The sequence below is a fragment of the Pan paniscus genome, chromosome 1, assembly GCF_029289425.2.
Source record: "Pan paniscus chromosome 1, NHGRI_mPanPan1-v2.0_pri, whole genome shotgun sequence".
Lineage (NCBI taxonomy): Eukaryota > Metazoa > Chordata > Mammalia > Primates > Hominidae > Pan > Pan paniscus.
The window spans coordinates 210049111-210063188 of NC_073249.2; the positions used below are offsets into that span (position 1 = coordinate 210049111).

Sequence of the window (14078 nt, forward strand, 5' to 3'; positions counted from 1 at the left end):
GTGCAGTGGCTCACCCCTGTAATCCCAACACTTTGGGAGGCCAAGGTGGGTGGATCACTTGAGGTCAGGAGTTCGAGACCAGCCTGGGCAACCCAGTGAAACCCCATCTCTACTAAAAATACAAAAATTAGCCAGGGGTGGTGCTTGCCTATAATCCTAGCCACTGGGGAGGCTGAGGCAGGAGAATCACTTGAACCAAGAGGCACAGGTTGCAGTGAGCTGAGATCATGCCACCGCACTCCAGCCTGGGCGACAGAGCAAGACTCCATCTCAGAAAAAAAAAAAAAAACAACAACAGATGGGGAAACTGAAAGTGCATAGCATAAAATGCGGACTAATTCTGAAATCACCAATATGTATCTGTGCTTGGGAAATAGAGGCATACACAGGAATGCAGATGCCCACACACTCACATTCACACTCACACTCACTCTCACACTCACTCGCACTCTCACACTTACACCGAGATGCTCACACACTCAGCCTCCCCATGCCCAGGCCCCTGCTCTTTGTTAATCATAGGAAGACCGTGGACAACCCGCCTGGAAACTAGGTGCCCACAGACCCAGACTGAAGGTGATAAAAGAGGGTGGCTGGCTTGGGGGCTGAGGACCCTGGCTGCAGAAGACTAACACAGGTGTGTGCCCTCTGCCTAGGGCCCAGATTTTGGCTACGTGACCCGGGAGCCCCTCTTTGAGTCTGTCACCAGCCTTGACTCGTTTGGAAACCTGGAGGTCAGTCCCCCAGTGACCGTGAACGGCAAGACATACCCGCTTGGCCGCATCCTCATCGGGAGCAGCTTTCCTCTGTAAGAGAAGCCAGGCTGGGGCTAGGGGCTGTGGGAGTGGGGAAGTCACTGTTTCTCTTTTGGGGTGGCCTGGGTTGCTCACACATGGAGCAAGTGGCTGGGGGAATTATTCCCTCCCACAACTTCCTGTTAAGAGACTGACACTCTTGGAAAGAAAATCAAGCTAGCCTTTATATGTCTGTGTGATTTAGGATCTAATATATAACTAAATAAACAACTCTTTTCCCCAAATGGAAAGGTGTATAATGAGATTATAAATCAGCTGGCTGGTGGGGCACGGTGGCTCTCACCTGTAATCCCAACACTTTGGGAGGCCAAGGTGGGCAGATCGCTTGAGTCCAGGGGTTTGAGACCAGCTTGGGCAACATGGCAAAACCCTTTCTCTACAAAAAATACAAAAATTAGCCAGGCATGGTGGCATCCATCTGTAGTCCCAGCTACTCAGGAAGCTGAGGTGAGAGGATCGCTTGAGCCTGGGAGGTGGAGGTTGCAGTGAGCTGAGATCACACCACTGCACTCCAGCCTGGCAACAGAGTGAGACCTCATCTCAAAAATAAATAAATAGATAAATAAATAGGCTGGGCACAGTGACCCATGCCTATAGTCCCAGCACTTTGGGAGGCCGAGGCAAGCAGATTGCTTGAGACCAGGAGTTCGAGACCAGCCTGGACAACATGGCAAAACTTCGTCTTTACTAAAAATACAAGTATTAGCAGGCATTGTGGTAATCCCAGCTTCTTGGGAGGCTGAGGCATGAGAATTGCTTGAACCTGGGAGGCAGAGGTTGCATTGAGCTGAGATCATGCCCTGCACTCCAGCCTGGGTGAGAGAGAGACTTTGGCAAAAAAAATTAGGCCTGGTGCGGTGGCTCACGCCTGTAATCCCAGTACTTTGGGAGGCCGAGGCGGGTGGATCACATGAGGTCGGGAGTTTGAGACCTGCCTGACCAACATGGAGAAATCTCATCTCTACTAAAAATACAAAATTAGCCGGGCTTGGTGGCACATGCCTGTAATCCCAGCTACTCAGGAGGCTGAGGCAGAAGAATCACTTGAACTCAGGAGGCAGAGGTTGCAGTGAGCCGAGATCGCGCCATTGCACTCCAGCCTGGGCAACAAGAGTGAAACTACGTCTCAAAAAACAAAATGAAATAAAATAAAATATTAAATAAATCAGCTGGGGAAGGGATGGAGGAGTCCAGAGAAGGAAAACTGACAGGTATGAGTGGGAGTGTACCAATGAATCCTCAGGGCTACCATACTTAAAAGAGGTATGAGCAGACGTGGTCCTGCCCCAGAAATATGAGTCCCTGGCTCCCTGGCCTGTCCGTGATTCTCCTCACTCCCTGCCCAGTTGACCCACCAGCCAGTGAAAAGACAGATTCTTCCTTGTCAGGGCAGTCGCTGGGGAGAGAGTGAATACCTTCGGTTCTCACGTCACAAAAGGGCTGCCAGGAGCCTGCACAGATGGGGTCAGCCAGGATTTGGCCGCCAGGTTCCTCCGAGCCACATGGGATGCTCAGCCTTCTGCGGGGAGGCCACTGGCACAGCCAGCAACTGTTTGCCCACTTTTGCCTCCTTCTCCCTCCACTCAGTGGCCACTCATTCACTCAGCAACCATTTCCTGAGCACCAGCCAAGTGCCAGGCCCTGTGTCAGGCACAGGGTCCCAAACAGGAAGCCCAGCCCCTGCCTTCAAGGAGATGGCAGAGGTCTCAGGCATGCAAATAGACCCTGATGAAATGGAGGGACTTACAACGATAGAAAGAATGACAGGGAGTCAGGTCAGCCCAGGGAGTGGCCCTGAACCCCCTCGAGGAGCTCAGGGGGGCCCCTTAAAGACAAATATTTATTGAGAAACTACTCTGTGCCAGGCACTATTCTAGGCTCTGGGGATACAGCAGTGACCAGAACAGATGAAGTCCCAGCTCTCAGGGAGTTTATAATTGGGTAAGGGCAGTACAGAAAATAAACATGGAATCAAGTAAATCAATTAGATAATTCTGAATGCTGATACAGGCAATGGAGAAGATAAAACAGGGTGACATGATAAAATATTCCTGGGGACAGGGGTGCCTTAGCTGTTGTTTTTTTGAAGATGTGACTAGAGTTGAGGCTTGGATGTTAAGAAGTAGGCAGCCATCAGGAGATTGTAAAGGAAGCGCATTCCATACAGAAGGAACAGCAAAGGGAAAAGCCCCAAGGGATAGCAAGTGTAGCAGGTGGCTGGAGCAGACAGAACCAGGGGGAAGGGAGGGAAGCGAGGGAGGAGGGCCGGCCAGGAGCCAGATCAGAAAGGAATTTGTTGGCCACCCTAAGGAGCTAGGGTTATCTTAGGAGGATAATGGAGAGATTGAAGACCTTGGGGGGTCTAGAAATGAGGAAGGGCTGGCCGGGAGCGGTGGCTCACACCTGTAATCCCAGCACTTTGGGAAGCTGAGGTGGGCAGATCACGAAGTCAAGAGATCGAGACCATCCTGGCCAACATGGTAAAACCCCATCTCTACTAAAAATGCAAAAAAATTAGCTGGGCGAGGTGGTGGGCACCTGTAGTCCCAGCTACTTGGGAGGCTGAGGAAGGAGGATCGCTTGAACCAGGGAGGGAGATATTGCAGTGAGCTGAGATCATGCCACTGCACTGGTGACAGAGTTAGACTCCGTCTCAAAATACAAAAAACAAACACACAAAAAAAAAGAAATGAGGAAAGGCTTCCTGGAGGAGGTTTCTCTTGAACTGATTAAAGATTAAAGTAAGTCCAGGCACAGTGGCTCACACCTGTAATCCCAGCAGTTTGGGAGGCCAAGGAGGGCGGATCATGAGGTCAGGAGTTCAAGACCAGCTTGGCCAACATGGTGAAACCCTGTCTCTACTAAAAATACAAAAATTAGCCGGGCGTGGTGGCACACGCCTGTAGTCCCAGCTACTCAGGATGCTGAGGCAGGAGAATTGCTTGAACCCGGGAGGCAGAGGTTGCAGTGAACCAAGATCATGCCACTGCACTCCAGCCTGGGCAACATAGCAAGACTCCATCTCGGGGGAAAAAAAAAAGATTAAAGTAAGTAGAAGTTAATGTAGCAAAGAGGCACATGGATGAGGGCAGATTTTGGAGCCCTCCTGTGCCCTAGCCCCGTCCAGCAGGCCAGGTGGGACTCCCGCACACAAAAGGTAGCCTCTGCACACTCACTGGCACCCTCGAGGGCTGAAGCCTGGGCTCCCTGCCCTTCACACAGGCCGCAGCTGCAACTCACACCTACTCTTTCCCCTGGGACTCAAACGCCTTACTGCCTGCGCCAGGGTCTCTTAACCCAACCTAGTCTCCTTCCTGGGACTTCTCTGCTGATGCCACTCTGGGTCCGAGGTGGGTCCCAGAGACCAAACTCCTCTTGCAGGCCCTCTGGTGCGGTGGGTAATTTACTGAAACTCCTCTTCCTCCCTTCTCCAGGTCTGGTGGTCGGAGGATGACCAAGGTGGTGCGTGACTTCCTGAAGGCCCAGCAGGTGCAGGCGCCCGTGGAGCTCTACTCAGACTGGCTGACTGTGGGCCACGTGGATGAGTTCATGTCCTTTGTCCCCATCCCCGGCACAAAGGTAAGCTAGCCTCCTGAGGCTGGAGTGAATGCGGTAGCGGCAAACCAATATATTACCAGCCCCTGCCAGCAGAGGGCAAGAGCTAGAGGAACTCGACAGCATAAAGGAAGGAGGAAGTAGGCTGAAGCTGGTTTGCATGTTGTTGCTGTGGCAGGTAAAATTTTAACCCCATAAATCCAAAATGTTAGCACTGCAACACATAATCAGCCTAAAAATTATTAACGAGAGATTTAAATTCTTTTCTCATACTAAATCTTCAAAATCTGGCAAAGATTTTACTCACATGACACACCTAAATTCAGACTAGCCACAGCTCAAGTGTTCAATAGTCACACAAGGCTAGTGGCTATTGTGTTGGCGGTAACGCTCTAGAGAGAAATAGGGTATGCACCTGTGGCACTGGAAAGAGGTTCTTTCATTTTCTTACGGGTACAACTTCATACCCTGGAAATTCTCTGCAAATTGTGTGGCTGCTTGGCAACTTGGAGATGTCCTGTCCAAGTCCACCTTTGACTCTGAGCCTTGATCTGGTGACATTGCTGAGGTAGAGGAAAGGTGAGAAATATTCCTCTGAAGCAGAGAACACCCTCCCCGTCAGCCTTTGCCACTCGGCATGGGAGGCCTGAGGCGATGAGCAGGCAAGGCACTGGGTCCTCAGCGCAGGGCTTCCCCGTGCTCCTTGGGTGCCTTCCCACTGCTGACTCTGTCCCTCTGGACTGTCTCTTGCAGAAATTCCTGCTACTCATGGCCAGCACCTCGGCCTGCTACAAGCTCTTCCGAGAGAAGCAGAAGGACGGCCATGGAGAGGCCATCATGTTCAAAGGTGAGTGGCCACAGGGCCTTGACAGGAAGTGGCGAGCTGGAGGCCCCAGAGAGACCCTCGGGAGGGTGGGGCAGATAAGCACTTTGTCCCTGAGCACACAGCTCCACTTCCCTGGGTGTCCGGCCTGATCAGGGGTTTGTGAGGTCGCCATGCTGGGAAGCACCTCTGGCCTCCTGTGACCCTTGCTGTGGTTGGGTGGACTGTGAGCTGCCCACAGCTCCTTAGTGTCACCAGCAGTGCATAGCGCATCTTCAAGCCCTAGCGTATACTTTAAATGGCACCAGACCCAGTGGAGGGTTAAATGGTTGAAAACTGACATGCAGCTGGGTCTGGTGGCTCATGCCTACAATTCCAACACCTTTGGAGGCTGAAGAAGGAGGATCACTTGAGTCCGGGAGTTCGAGACCAATCTGGGCAACATAGTGAGAGCCCCATTTTCATAATACTTTTTTTTTTTTTTTGAGACAGAGTTTCACTCTTATTGCCCAGGCTGGAGTGCAATGGTGAAATCTTGGCTCACTACAACCTCCGCCTCCCAGGTTCAAGCGATTCTCCTGCCTCAGCCTCCCAAGTAGCTGGGATTACAGGCAGGCACCACTATGCCCAGCTAATTTTTTTTTATTTAGTAGAAACTGGGCTTCACCATGTTGGTCAGGCTGGTCTTGAACTCCTGTCCTCAGGTGATCCACCCGCCTCAGCCTCCCAAAGTGCTGGAATTACAGGCATGAGCCACCACACCCAGCCTCTCTATAATAAAAATTTTGAAAAAGAAAAGAAAACTGATGTGCAATCTGCATTCAAGGAGCTTGTATTTTAGAAAGAGAGATAGAGAGAAAATAGATACAATACAATTTAGGGACAGGAAGAAAAGTGGACTTTAGTGGGCAAAAGGCATGGTCAGACATCGTGGTTGTCAGTCCAGAAGTGAGACATTATCTTTTACGTTTAGACATTCACATAATTGGGACAGACATAGACGGGATGAGGTTTGCATTTGAATTAATGACGGAAAGAGGGAAAGATGATCAGGTGGAGACAACCAGCCAGGTTAGAGACACCATGCCAATTCCTCATACTTCTTTTTTTTCTTTTTCAACTTCTATTTTAGATTCAGGGGGTACATGTGCAGGTTTGTTACCTGGGTGTATTGTGTGATTTGGGGTATGAATGATCCCATCACGCAGGTACTGAGCATAGTAGACAACAGTTAGTCATTCAACTCTTTCCCTCCTCTCTCCCTCCCCACTCTAGTAGTCCCCAGTGTTTGCCATTGCCATCCTTATGTCCAACACATTTTTTATTGTGATAAAATATACCTAATCTAACACATTTGTTATTTTAACCACTTGTAAGGACACAGTTCCGGGACATTAAATACATCTACCATGCTGACTAACCATCAGCACTCTCTATATCCGTTATACTTTTTTTTTTTTTTTTTGAGACACAGTCTCACTCTGTCGTCCAGGCTGGAGTGCAGTGGTGCCATCTCGGCTCACTGCAAGCTCCGCCTCCCAGGTTCAAGCCATTCTCCTGCCTCAGCCTCCCAAGTAGCTGGGATTACAGGCGCCCGCCACCACGCCCGGCTAATTTTTTGTATTTTTAGTAGAGGTGGGGTTTCACCATGTTAGCCGGGATGGTCTCAATCTCCTGACCTCATGAACCACCCGCCTCGGCCTCCCAAAGTGCTGGGATTACAGGCGTGAGCCACCATGCTCGGCCTATTTTTTTCTTAAATTACTTTTGTCACTTTTCAGGTTGGTATCCATAATATATCTCATGCCTGAAAGCCTGAGTTCCCGCAGCTGGTTGATTCTTACATGACTGCCCCTCAGATCCAAAGACAGTGTTCCTGACTGTCACTGGTGTCTAGGACAGACAAGACCAATTTAACACCACCACCCTTTTTAAATTCCCCACCGATGGGAAGTTTGTTCTTGGATTGGCAAGCTTGAGTCCTGACTTCCTGGAGGCTTCCTCTCTAATATTAAACATACCTTCAAAAACTACCCATAGGATATAGGGACCATTATTTTTGTACAAATAGGGGCAAGCAGTGCCCCAGATTTCTCTTTGTATTTTAGAAAGAGAGATAGAGAGAAAATAGATAGAATACAGTTTGGGGACAGGAAGAAAACTGGACTTTGATGGACAGAAGGCATGGTCAGGCATCGTTGTTGTCAGTTCAGGAGTGAAACATTATCTCCTGGACTTAGACATTCATGTAATTGGGACAGAGAGAGAGAGGATGCGTGGATGTGCAGTCAGCAGAGAGTAGAAGCACATAGGAGACCTGGGGAGGAAGGTGAACCAGGCAATGCCAAAGAGCCAAGATCTCCGCTGGACCAGAGCCCACAATGTTTGGGGAAAACACATCCCTTTAAAAGATTATAAAAACTACAGACTTGCCCTCCAGAAAAATGCTTATATCAATCTATCCCCTGAACTTGGATCAGTTTTAGAAAATCACAGATCCCTAAAGTTTTCTGTCTCTACCTGGACCCTCCCTTCTGAGTCCCTAAGCCTCAAAGATTACATCCAGCTTATAGCTGGGCATCTTTGCTGCTGTCCAGTTATAAACCTGGGAAGTGCAATGGACCAGCAGGCTCTTCCCAGATAAGGCCAAAATAAATAAATAAATAATAGGTTAAGAGCATAGGCTCTGGAATCAGACTGCCTGATCTGCACACCAACTCTGCCGCTTGCTAGATGTAAGTCCTGAAACAAGTCACATAACTTCTCTGTGCCTCAGTTTCCTCATTTTTCAGGGTAGTGACTACCCCATAGAAATGTGGGGAGGATCCATGAGTTAATTCAATGTAAAGCGTTTAGAAGAGCGTCGGCCACATAGTAGGTGCTCATTGAGCATTAGGCATTACTAATCAAGCTGGAAGCCACATAAGCCATCGTGTGGTACAGGAGGCAGACGCAGGCCACTCCAGAGCAGCAGCCAAGATGAGGCAGCTCTGGAAAACAGGAAGGGTGTCCCCTTTGGCCATGCTGCTTCTGCCACATTCATGCTGGTCAGCTGCTCATCCTTAGGAGTAGGCTCTAGGTGGGAGAACCAGGGGGCTACTTGTAGCACCCCTGATCCCACTGGCCAAAGCAAGAGCAAGGCAGCTGCCACCACTGTCCTGGCTCAGATGTCATGGTCAACTCTGGAGAAAAGAGTGTGTGCTGCCCTCCCCAGACAGAGAGGGGCCTGATTTTGCCTGGGAGTGCCCTCCTGTGATCCAGCCTCTCCCCAGTCCCATCTCCCCAGTCCCAGTCCAGCAGTTAGCCCGGGGCTGGAGGATCTTGGCAAAAGGGGAACACTCAGCCTGGGTATCTAAAGCTTGACCATCCCCTGTCCTTTGACCCCCACAGGCTTGGGTGGGATGAGCAGCAAGCGAATCACCATCAACAAGATTCTGTCCAACGAGAGCCTTGTGCAGGAGAACCTGTACTTCCAGGTGAGAGCAGGGCAGGGGTGCAGGGCCAGAGGGCCCCTGGGAGGGATGAGGCTCAGGCCCTTACATCCTTGGGGCTTCCGTAGAGAATGGCCAAGGGCTCAGGAGCTCCTGACCCCGAGCACAGCAGCACAGGGAAGAGCCTCCACCAGCATCCAGCCAGCCTCCTTGCTTTGCTGCTGGGCTAAAGTCCCAGGGTTAAAGAAGTGCCAAATTGTGCCGCCCCCTCACTTGGGGAGGTAGGACCATGGGCAACTCACTAAGGCTGTCTTTGGGTCTCTCAACTGTAAAAAGGGGATAATGGGGGCCAGACACAGTGTCTCATGCCTGTAATCTCAGAGCTTTGGGAAGCCAAGGCGGGAGGATTGCTTCAGGCCAGGGGTTTGAGACCAGCCTGGGCAACATAGTGAGACACTTGTCTCTACAAAAAAAATAAATAAAAATTTTGGCCAGGCCTGGTGGCTCATGCCTGTAATCCCAACTCTTTGGGAGACTGAGGTGGGCAGATCACCTGAGGTCAGGAGTTCAAGGCCAACATGCCCAACATGTTGAAACCCCATCTCTACCAAAAATACAAAAATTAGCCTGGCGTGGTGGCGGGCGCCTATAATCCCAGCTACTTGGGAGGCTGAGGCAGAAGAATCACTTGAACCCAGGAAGTGGAGGTTGCAGTGAACCGAGATCGTGCCACTGCACTCCGGCATGGGCAACAGAGTGAGACTCAGTCTTAAAAAAAAAATTAAAAGGGAATAATAATAGCATCTATATTACAGGGCTGGAGCTTAAATAGGCAATCTATGTAATGCGCTTAGAACAGTACTAGGCACATGTACGCATTAGCTTTTGTTATTACCAAAATCATCAGTGTTATCCTCAGCTCGTGGGGTGGCCCGAGGGGTCACTGAGGTGCTGTGTGGGAAGCACTTAGCACAGGGACCGGCTCTAGTGAGTGCTCAGGAAATGGCAGCTGCTGTTCTGACATCTGTGACCTTCCTCTGTCCTATTATGACTGCTGTTCCTGAACCCCAGTGGACAGGGCCAGGGAGAGGCTGCAGAGGCGCCCGCTGACTGCTAGAAGTCTCTCTGGAGTGCCGGGGCCCCTGGCCTGGTGCTGCAGACAGGGATGGGGTTGACAAGGTGGCCGGTGTGTGTCCCCCTCACCTGCATGCCCTCCCTCCTTTCTCCTACCCAGCGCTGCCTGGACTGGAACCGTGACATCCTCAAGAAGGAGCTGGGACTGACAGAGCAGGACATCATTGACCTGCCCGCTCTGTTCAAGATGGACGAGGACCACCGTGCCAGAGCCTTCTTCCCAAACATGGTGAGGCCCTGCAGACCCCAACCCTCGCCCCATGCCAGTACAGGGCAGCCAGATCCAGAAGGACCCCTCAGCTGAAGCTGTCCAATGGGGAGGCCCAGGTCCCAATCCTGGCTGAGCTGCTGTGTGACCTCACCTCAGGCACTTGCCCTCTCTGGGCCTCCATTTCCTCCTAGGGGTGATATGCTCATCCTAGCTGCTTCACTGGGATACTGGGAACCCTTTTCCTTAACAGATAGGAAAGTGCTGTGCAAAAGATTAGAAGTCCTTTATGTACAGGAGGGATTTCTGTTACATAGAGGGGAGTCTTCTATAACATAAAAAGAGGTTAGAACAATACATATGCACACATGGACACATATATACACACATGAGCACACATAAACACACGTGCATGCATGGACACATATATACACACACATGCACACAGAAACACACATGCACGCATGAACATATATACACACATGCACACACAGAAATACACATGCACACATAAATGCATACATACCCATACGTGTGTGCGCATTCATACACATGTACATGTACACACTGATGCATCCATATATAGCCACGTATACATACATGTACAGACATATGTGAATGCTTTTGCATACACATACATACAGAGGCAGATTGCCTGGTTTTCCACTTCAGCTCTGCCATTTGTTAGTGACTTAGCCCCACTCCGTCCCTATCCAATCACAGTTACTACTTCATAGGGTTGCCGTGAGGGTTCCATGAGCTTAGGATAGGCATCTGTGTACTAGGTGCTCACTAAATGGAAGCTGTTGCCATCGCAATCCCCTGTCACAGGTGAACATGATCGTGCTGGACAAGGACCTGGGCATCCCCAAGCCATTCGGGCCACAGGTTGAGGAGGAATGCTGCCTGGAGATGCATGTGCGTGGCCTCCTGGAGCCCCTGGGCCTCGAATGCACCTTCATCGACGACATTTCTGCCTACCACAAATTTCTGGGGGAAGTCCACTGTGGCACCAACGTCCGCAGGAAGCCGTTCACCTTCAAGTGGTGGCACATGGTGCCCTGACCTGCCAGGGGCCCTGGTGTTTGCCTCCTTCCCTTAGTTCTCCAGACCCTCCCTCACACGCCCAGAGCCTTCTGCTGACATGGACTGGACAGCCCCGCTGGGAGACCTTTGGGACGTGGGGTGGAATTTGGGGTATCTGTGCCTTGCCCTCCCTGAGAGGGGCCTCAGTGTCCTCTGAAGCCATCCCCAGTGAGCCTCGACTCTGTCCCTGCTGAAAATAGCTGGGCCAGTGTCTCTGTAGCCCTGACATAAGGAACAGAACACAACAAAACACAGCAAACCATGTGCCCAAACTGCTCCCCAAAGAATTTTGAGTCTCTAATCTGACACTGAATGAGGGGAGAAGGGAAGGAGATTCTGGGATTGCCAGTTCTTCCAGCAGCCATGCTCTGAAAATCAAGGTAGAATCCATGGAAAGGGACCCCAGGACCTTGGGACCCTAGATGTATCTTGAACTGCCATCGTCATTTCAAATACATCTCCCTCAGGGTTTCCAGGTGGCCACCCCCAATTATTCATTCCTTACCAACCTCTCAAATCCTCTTGGCTTTCTCTCTGCAGTGTGGACACTGTTGGCTAGTCCTCCCCACTCCCTGAGGGTCCAGTAAGTTAGCTTAGAACCTTCCTGGAAACATTTCATCTGAGCAGGTTTCCCCACGTGTGGGATGCTCCTTTTGCCTCATCTGTCTCAGGGATGCAGGCTCCCCCGCATGCATGGGGATTTCTCCCCAGACCAGCATACTTGTGACCTGAGAGTTCAATGTGTAAAGATGCCCCTGGTCAGCCATATCCATCTTCTCTTGCCTGGTCCTTGATTCTCTGGCCACTCCCTGACCTTCCTCCTTCCACTGCCTTGACTTTCTTCCTTTTTATTCCTGGTGCCATCTGTCCAGGCAGCTAGACAAGAACTTGTTCACCAGCAGCCAGATTCAGGCCTTCCCTGGGGCACAATAAGTGACCAGCCCCTCCTCTCCGGACATCAGATCCAACACATAAGGACCCTGGCCTACCCTCCAGCCCAACAGCCAGTTCTGGGTCAGCTGCCAACTTAGGGGTGGTTTGATTATCCCATTGAAATTCACCAGTGCATTTGCCAAAGACCCTCTCATTTGGACATACCCAGATTCATTCCCTGGCTCCAACTAAAAAGACTCAGTTTCAATCTTTAAAAGTTCCTTTAGGGCCAGAAGAATAAATGAATTATAATCCCATTTTGAAGAACCGATTTATAACCAATGAAAAGGTTATAATGTAATTTATATTCTTGGAGGAACAAGATTTTCATTTGGGATTATTTCCTTCAACCATTCAACAAACATTTGTTGTATGCCACTAAGCGCCAGGCACGGCGTTGGGCTCTGCAAACACAGTGGTTAGTAGCAGTCTGGACCTGGTCCCTACTGGCATGGAACCCATCACTCCCCAACATGCAAAGCCCACATTTAAAGGCCAGCCTCTGCCCCTTCAGTGATGCGCTCTTTAGAAATGCCAGTCCACTATATTCAGAAATCCACAGGGCACAAAACTTCCAGCAAGTCACTGTTGTGGTGACATGGGCAGTGGGGGGGGGGGGTCTTCTTTCAACAGGCCCCCTTCCCATCTACCTAGCCAGTACCCATCCAATGAGTCCCCAGAGCCTCCGGAAGCTGTTGTCTCCTCTCTGGGGACAGCAGCTCCTGCCTTTGGAGGCCAAAGCCCCAGATCTCTCCTGCCCCAGAGCTGAAAACACCAAGTGCCTATTTGAGGGTGTCTGTCTGGAGACTTAGAGTTTGTCATGTGTGTGTGTGTTTGGTTAATGTGGGTTTATGGGTTTTCTTTCTTTTTTTTTTTTTTTTTTTTTAGTCTACATGAGGGGGAAGTGAGCGCCTCCCATGTGCAGACAGTGTGTCTTTATAGATTTTTCTAAGGCTTTCCCCAATGATGTCGGTAATTTCTGGTGTTTCTGAAACTCCCAGGACTCACACACCCGTTCCCATCTCACTTGCCCACCCAGTGTGACAACCCTCGGTGTGGATATACCCCCGTGGACTCATGGCTCTTCCCCACCCCCACTTTCTATAAATGTAGGCCTAGAATACGCTTCTCTGTTGCAAAACTCAGCTAAGTTCCTGTTTCCACCTTGATGTTGAAATATCTTATGTAAGAGGGCAGGGGATGTCGTGAAGATGGCAAGAAGAACACAGTTTCAAATTTCTGGGAAAGAGCCTGTGGTGGAGATCTAAAGATGTTTAGGGAAGAGCTCGACTAAAGAACAATGAAATAAATGGTCCAAGGGGAAGTCATATGGCTGTTGGTGTGATGTTCTTTGCTGCTTCATAGACACGGCCTGGAGTGAGGCAAGCCACACACTGGGCCCTCCTGGTCCTGCAGCCCCTGCTGTTCTGGGCACAGGGTCTGGGCTCTCAGCATAGGTATCTTGAGGGTTCGGAATCCCCGACACACTCAGCGACTGCATATTACATGGCCATCACCGAAGGTCAAGACCAGTACCCGCAATAAAGTCTGACTATGTTGTTCTGATGGGGTTCCCCAGGAGCAGAGCCTGAGGTGAGCATTCGGGAACAAGTGATTTATTAAGAAGTGGCCGGCGCAGTGGCTCATGCCTGTAACCTCAGCACTTTGGGAGGCCAAGGCAGGAGGATCCCTTGAGCCCAAGAGTTTCATACCAGCTTAGGCAACATAGTGAGACCCCCATCTCTATAAAAAATTTTAAAAATTAGCTGGGCATGGTGGCACATGCCTGTAGTCCCAGCTACTTGGGAGGCTGAGGCAAGAGGATCGACTGAGCCTAGGACATGGAGTCTGCAGGGAGCCACGATCTTCCCACTGCACTACATTCCAACCCACATGACAGAGCAAGACCCTGTCTCAAAAAAAAAAAAAAAAAAAAAAAGGAGCCTCCAGGGAAACCAAGATGGTAACTGGGGGAGCAGGCCAAGGAAAGGGAAGAAACCATACAAGAGTGTGAGGTGAAGCCTCAGACCGATCCCTGGAGAGCTCTGGAGCATAAATGGCACCTCTGAGCTGTCCTGTCTGGAGGCTGAGTC

The 14078-nt window shown here is 50.4% G+C and overlaps 1 protein-coding gene across 2 annotated transcripts in view; it reads left to right on the forward strand.

The window, feature by feature from the left end:
• The window catches only part of PADI2 (peptidyl arginine deiminase 2), a 52692-nt gene extending 39379 nt beyond the window's left edge, over positions 1 to 13313 (forward strand). For both annotated transcript variants that reach the window (XM_003814448.5, XM_034956578.3), the window contains 6 exons: positions 657 to 808; positions 4250 to 4394; positions 5124 to 5217; positions 8584 to 8669; positions 9859 to 9987; positions 10798 to 13313. In XM_003814448.5, coding sequence (XP_003814496.1) covers positions 657 to 808; positions 4250 to 4394; positions 5124 to 5217; positions 8584 to 8669; positions 9859 to 9987; positions 10798 to 11031 — 840 coding nt within the window. In that variant the 3' untranslated portion in view covers positions 11032 to 13313. The remainder of the gene's footprint in view (positions 1 to 656; positions 809 to 4249; positions 4395 to 5123; positions 5218 to 8583; positions 8670 to 9858; positions 9988 to 10797) is intronic.
• Positions 13314 to 14078: the final 765 nt, after the last annotated feature.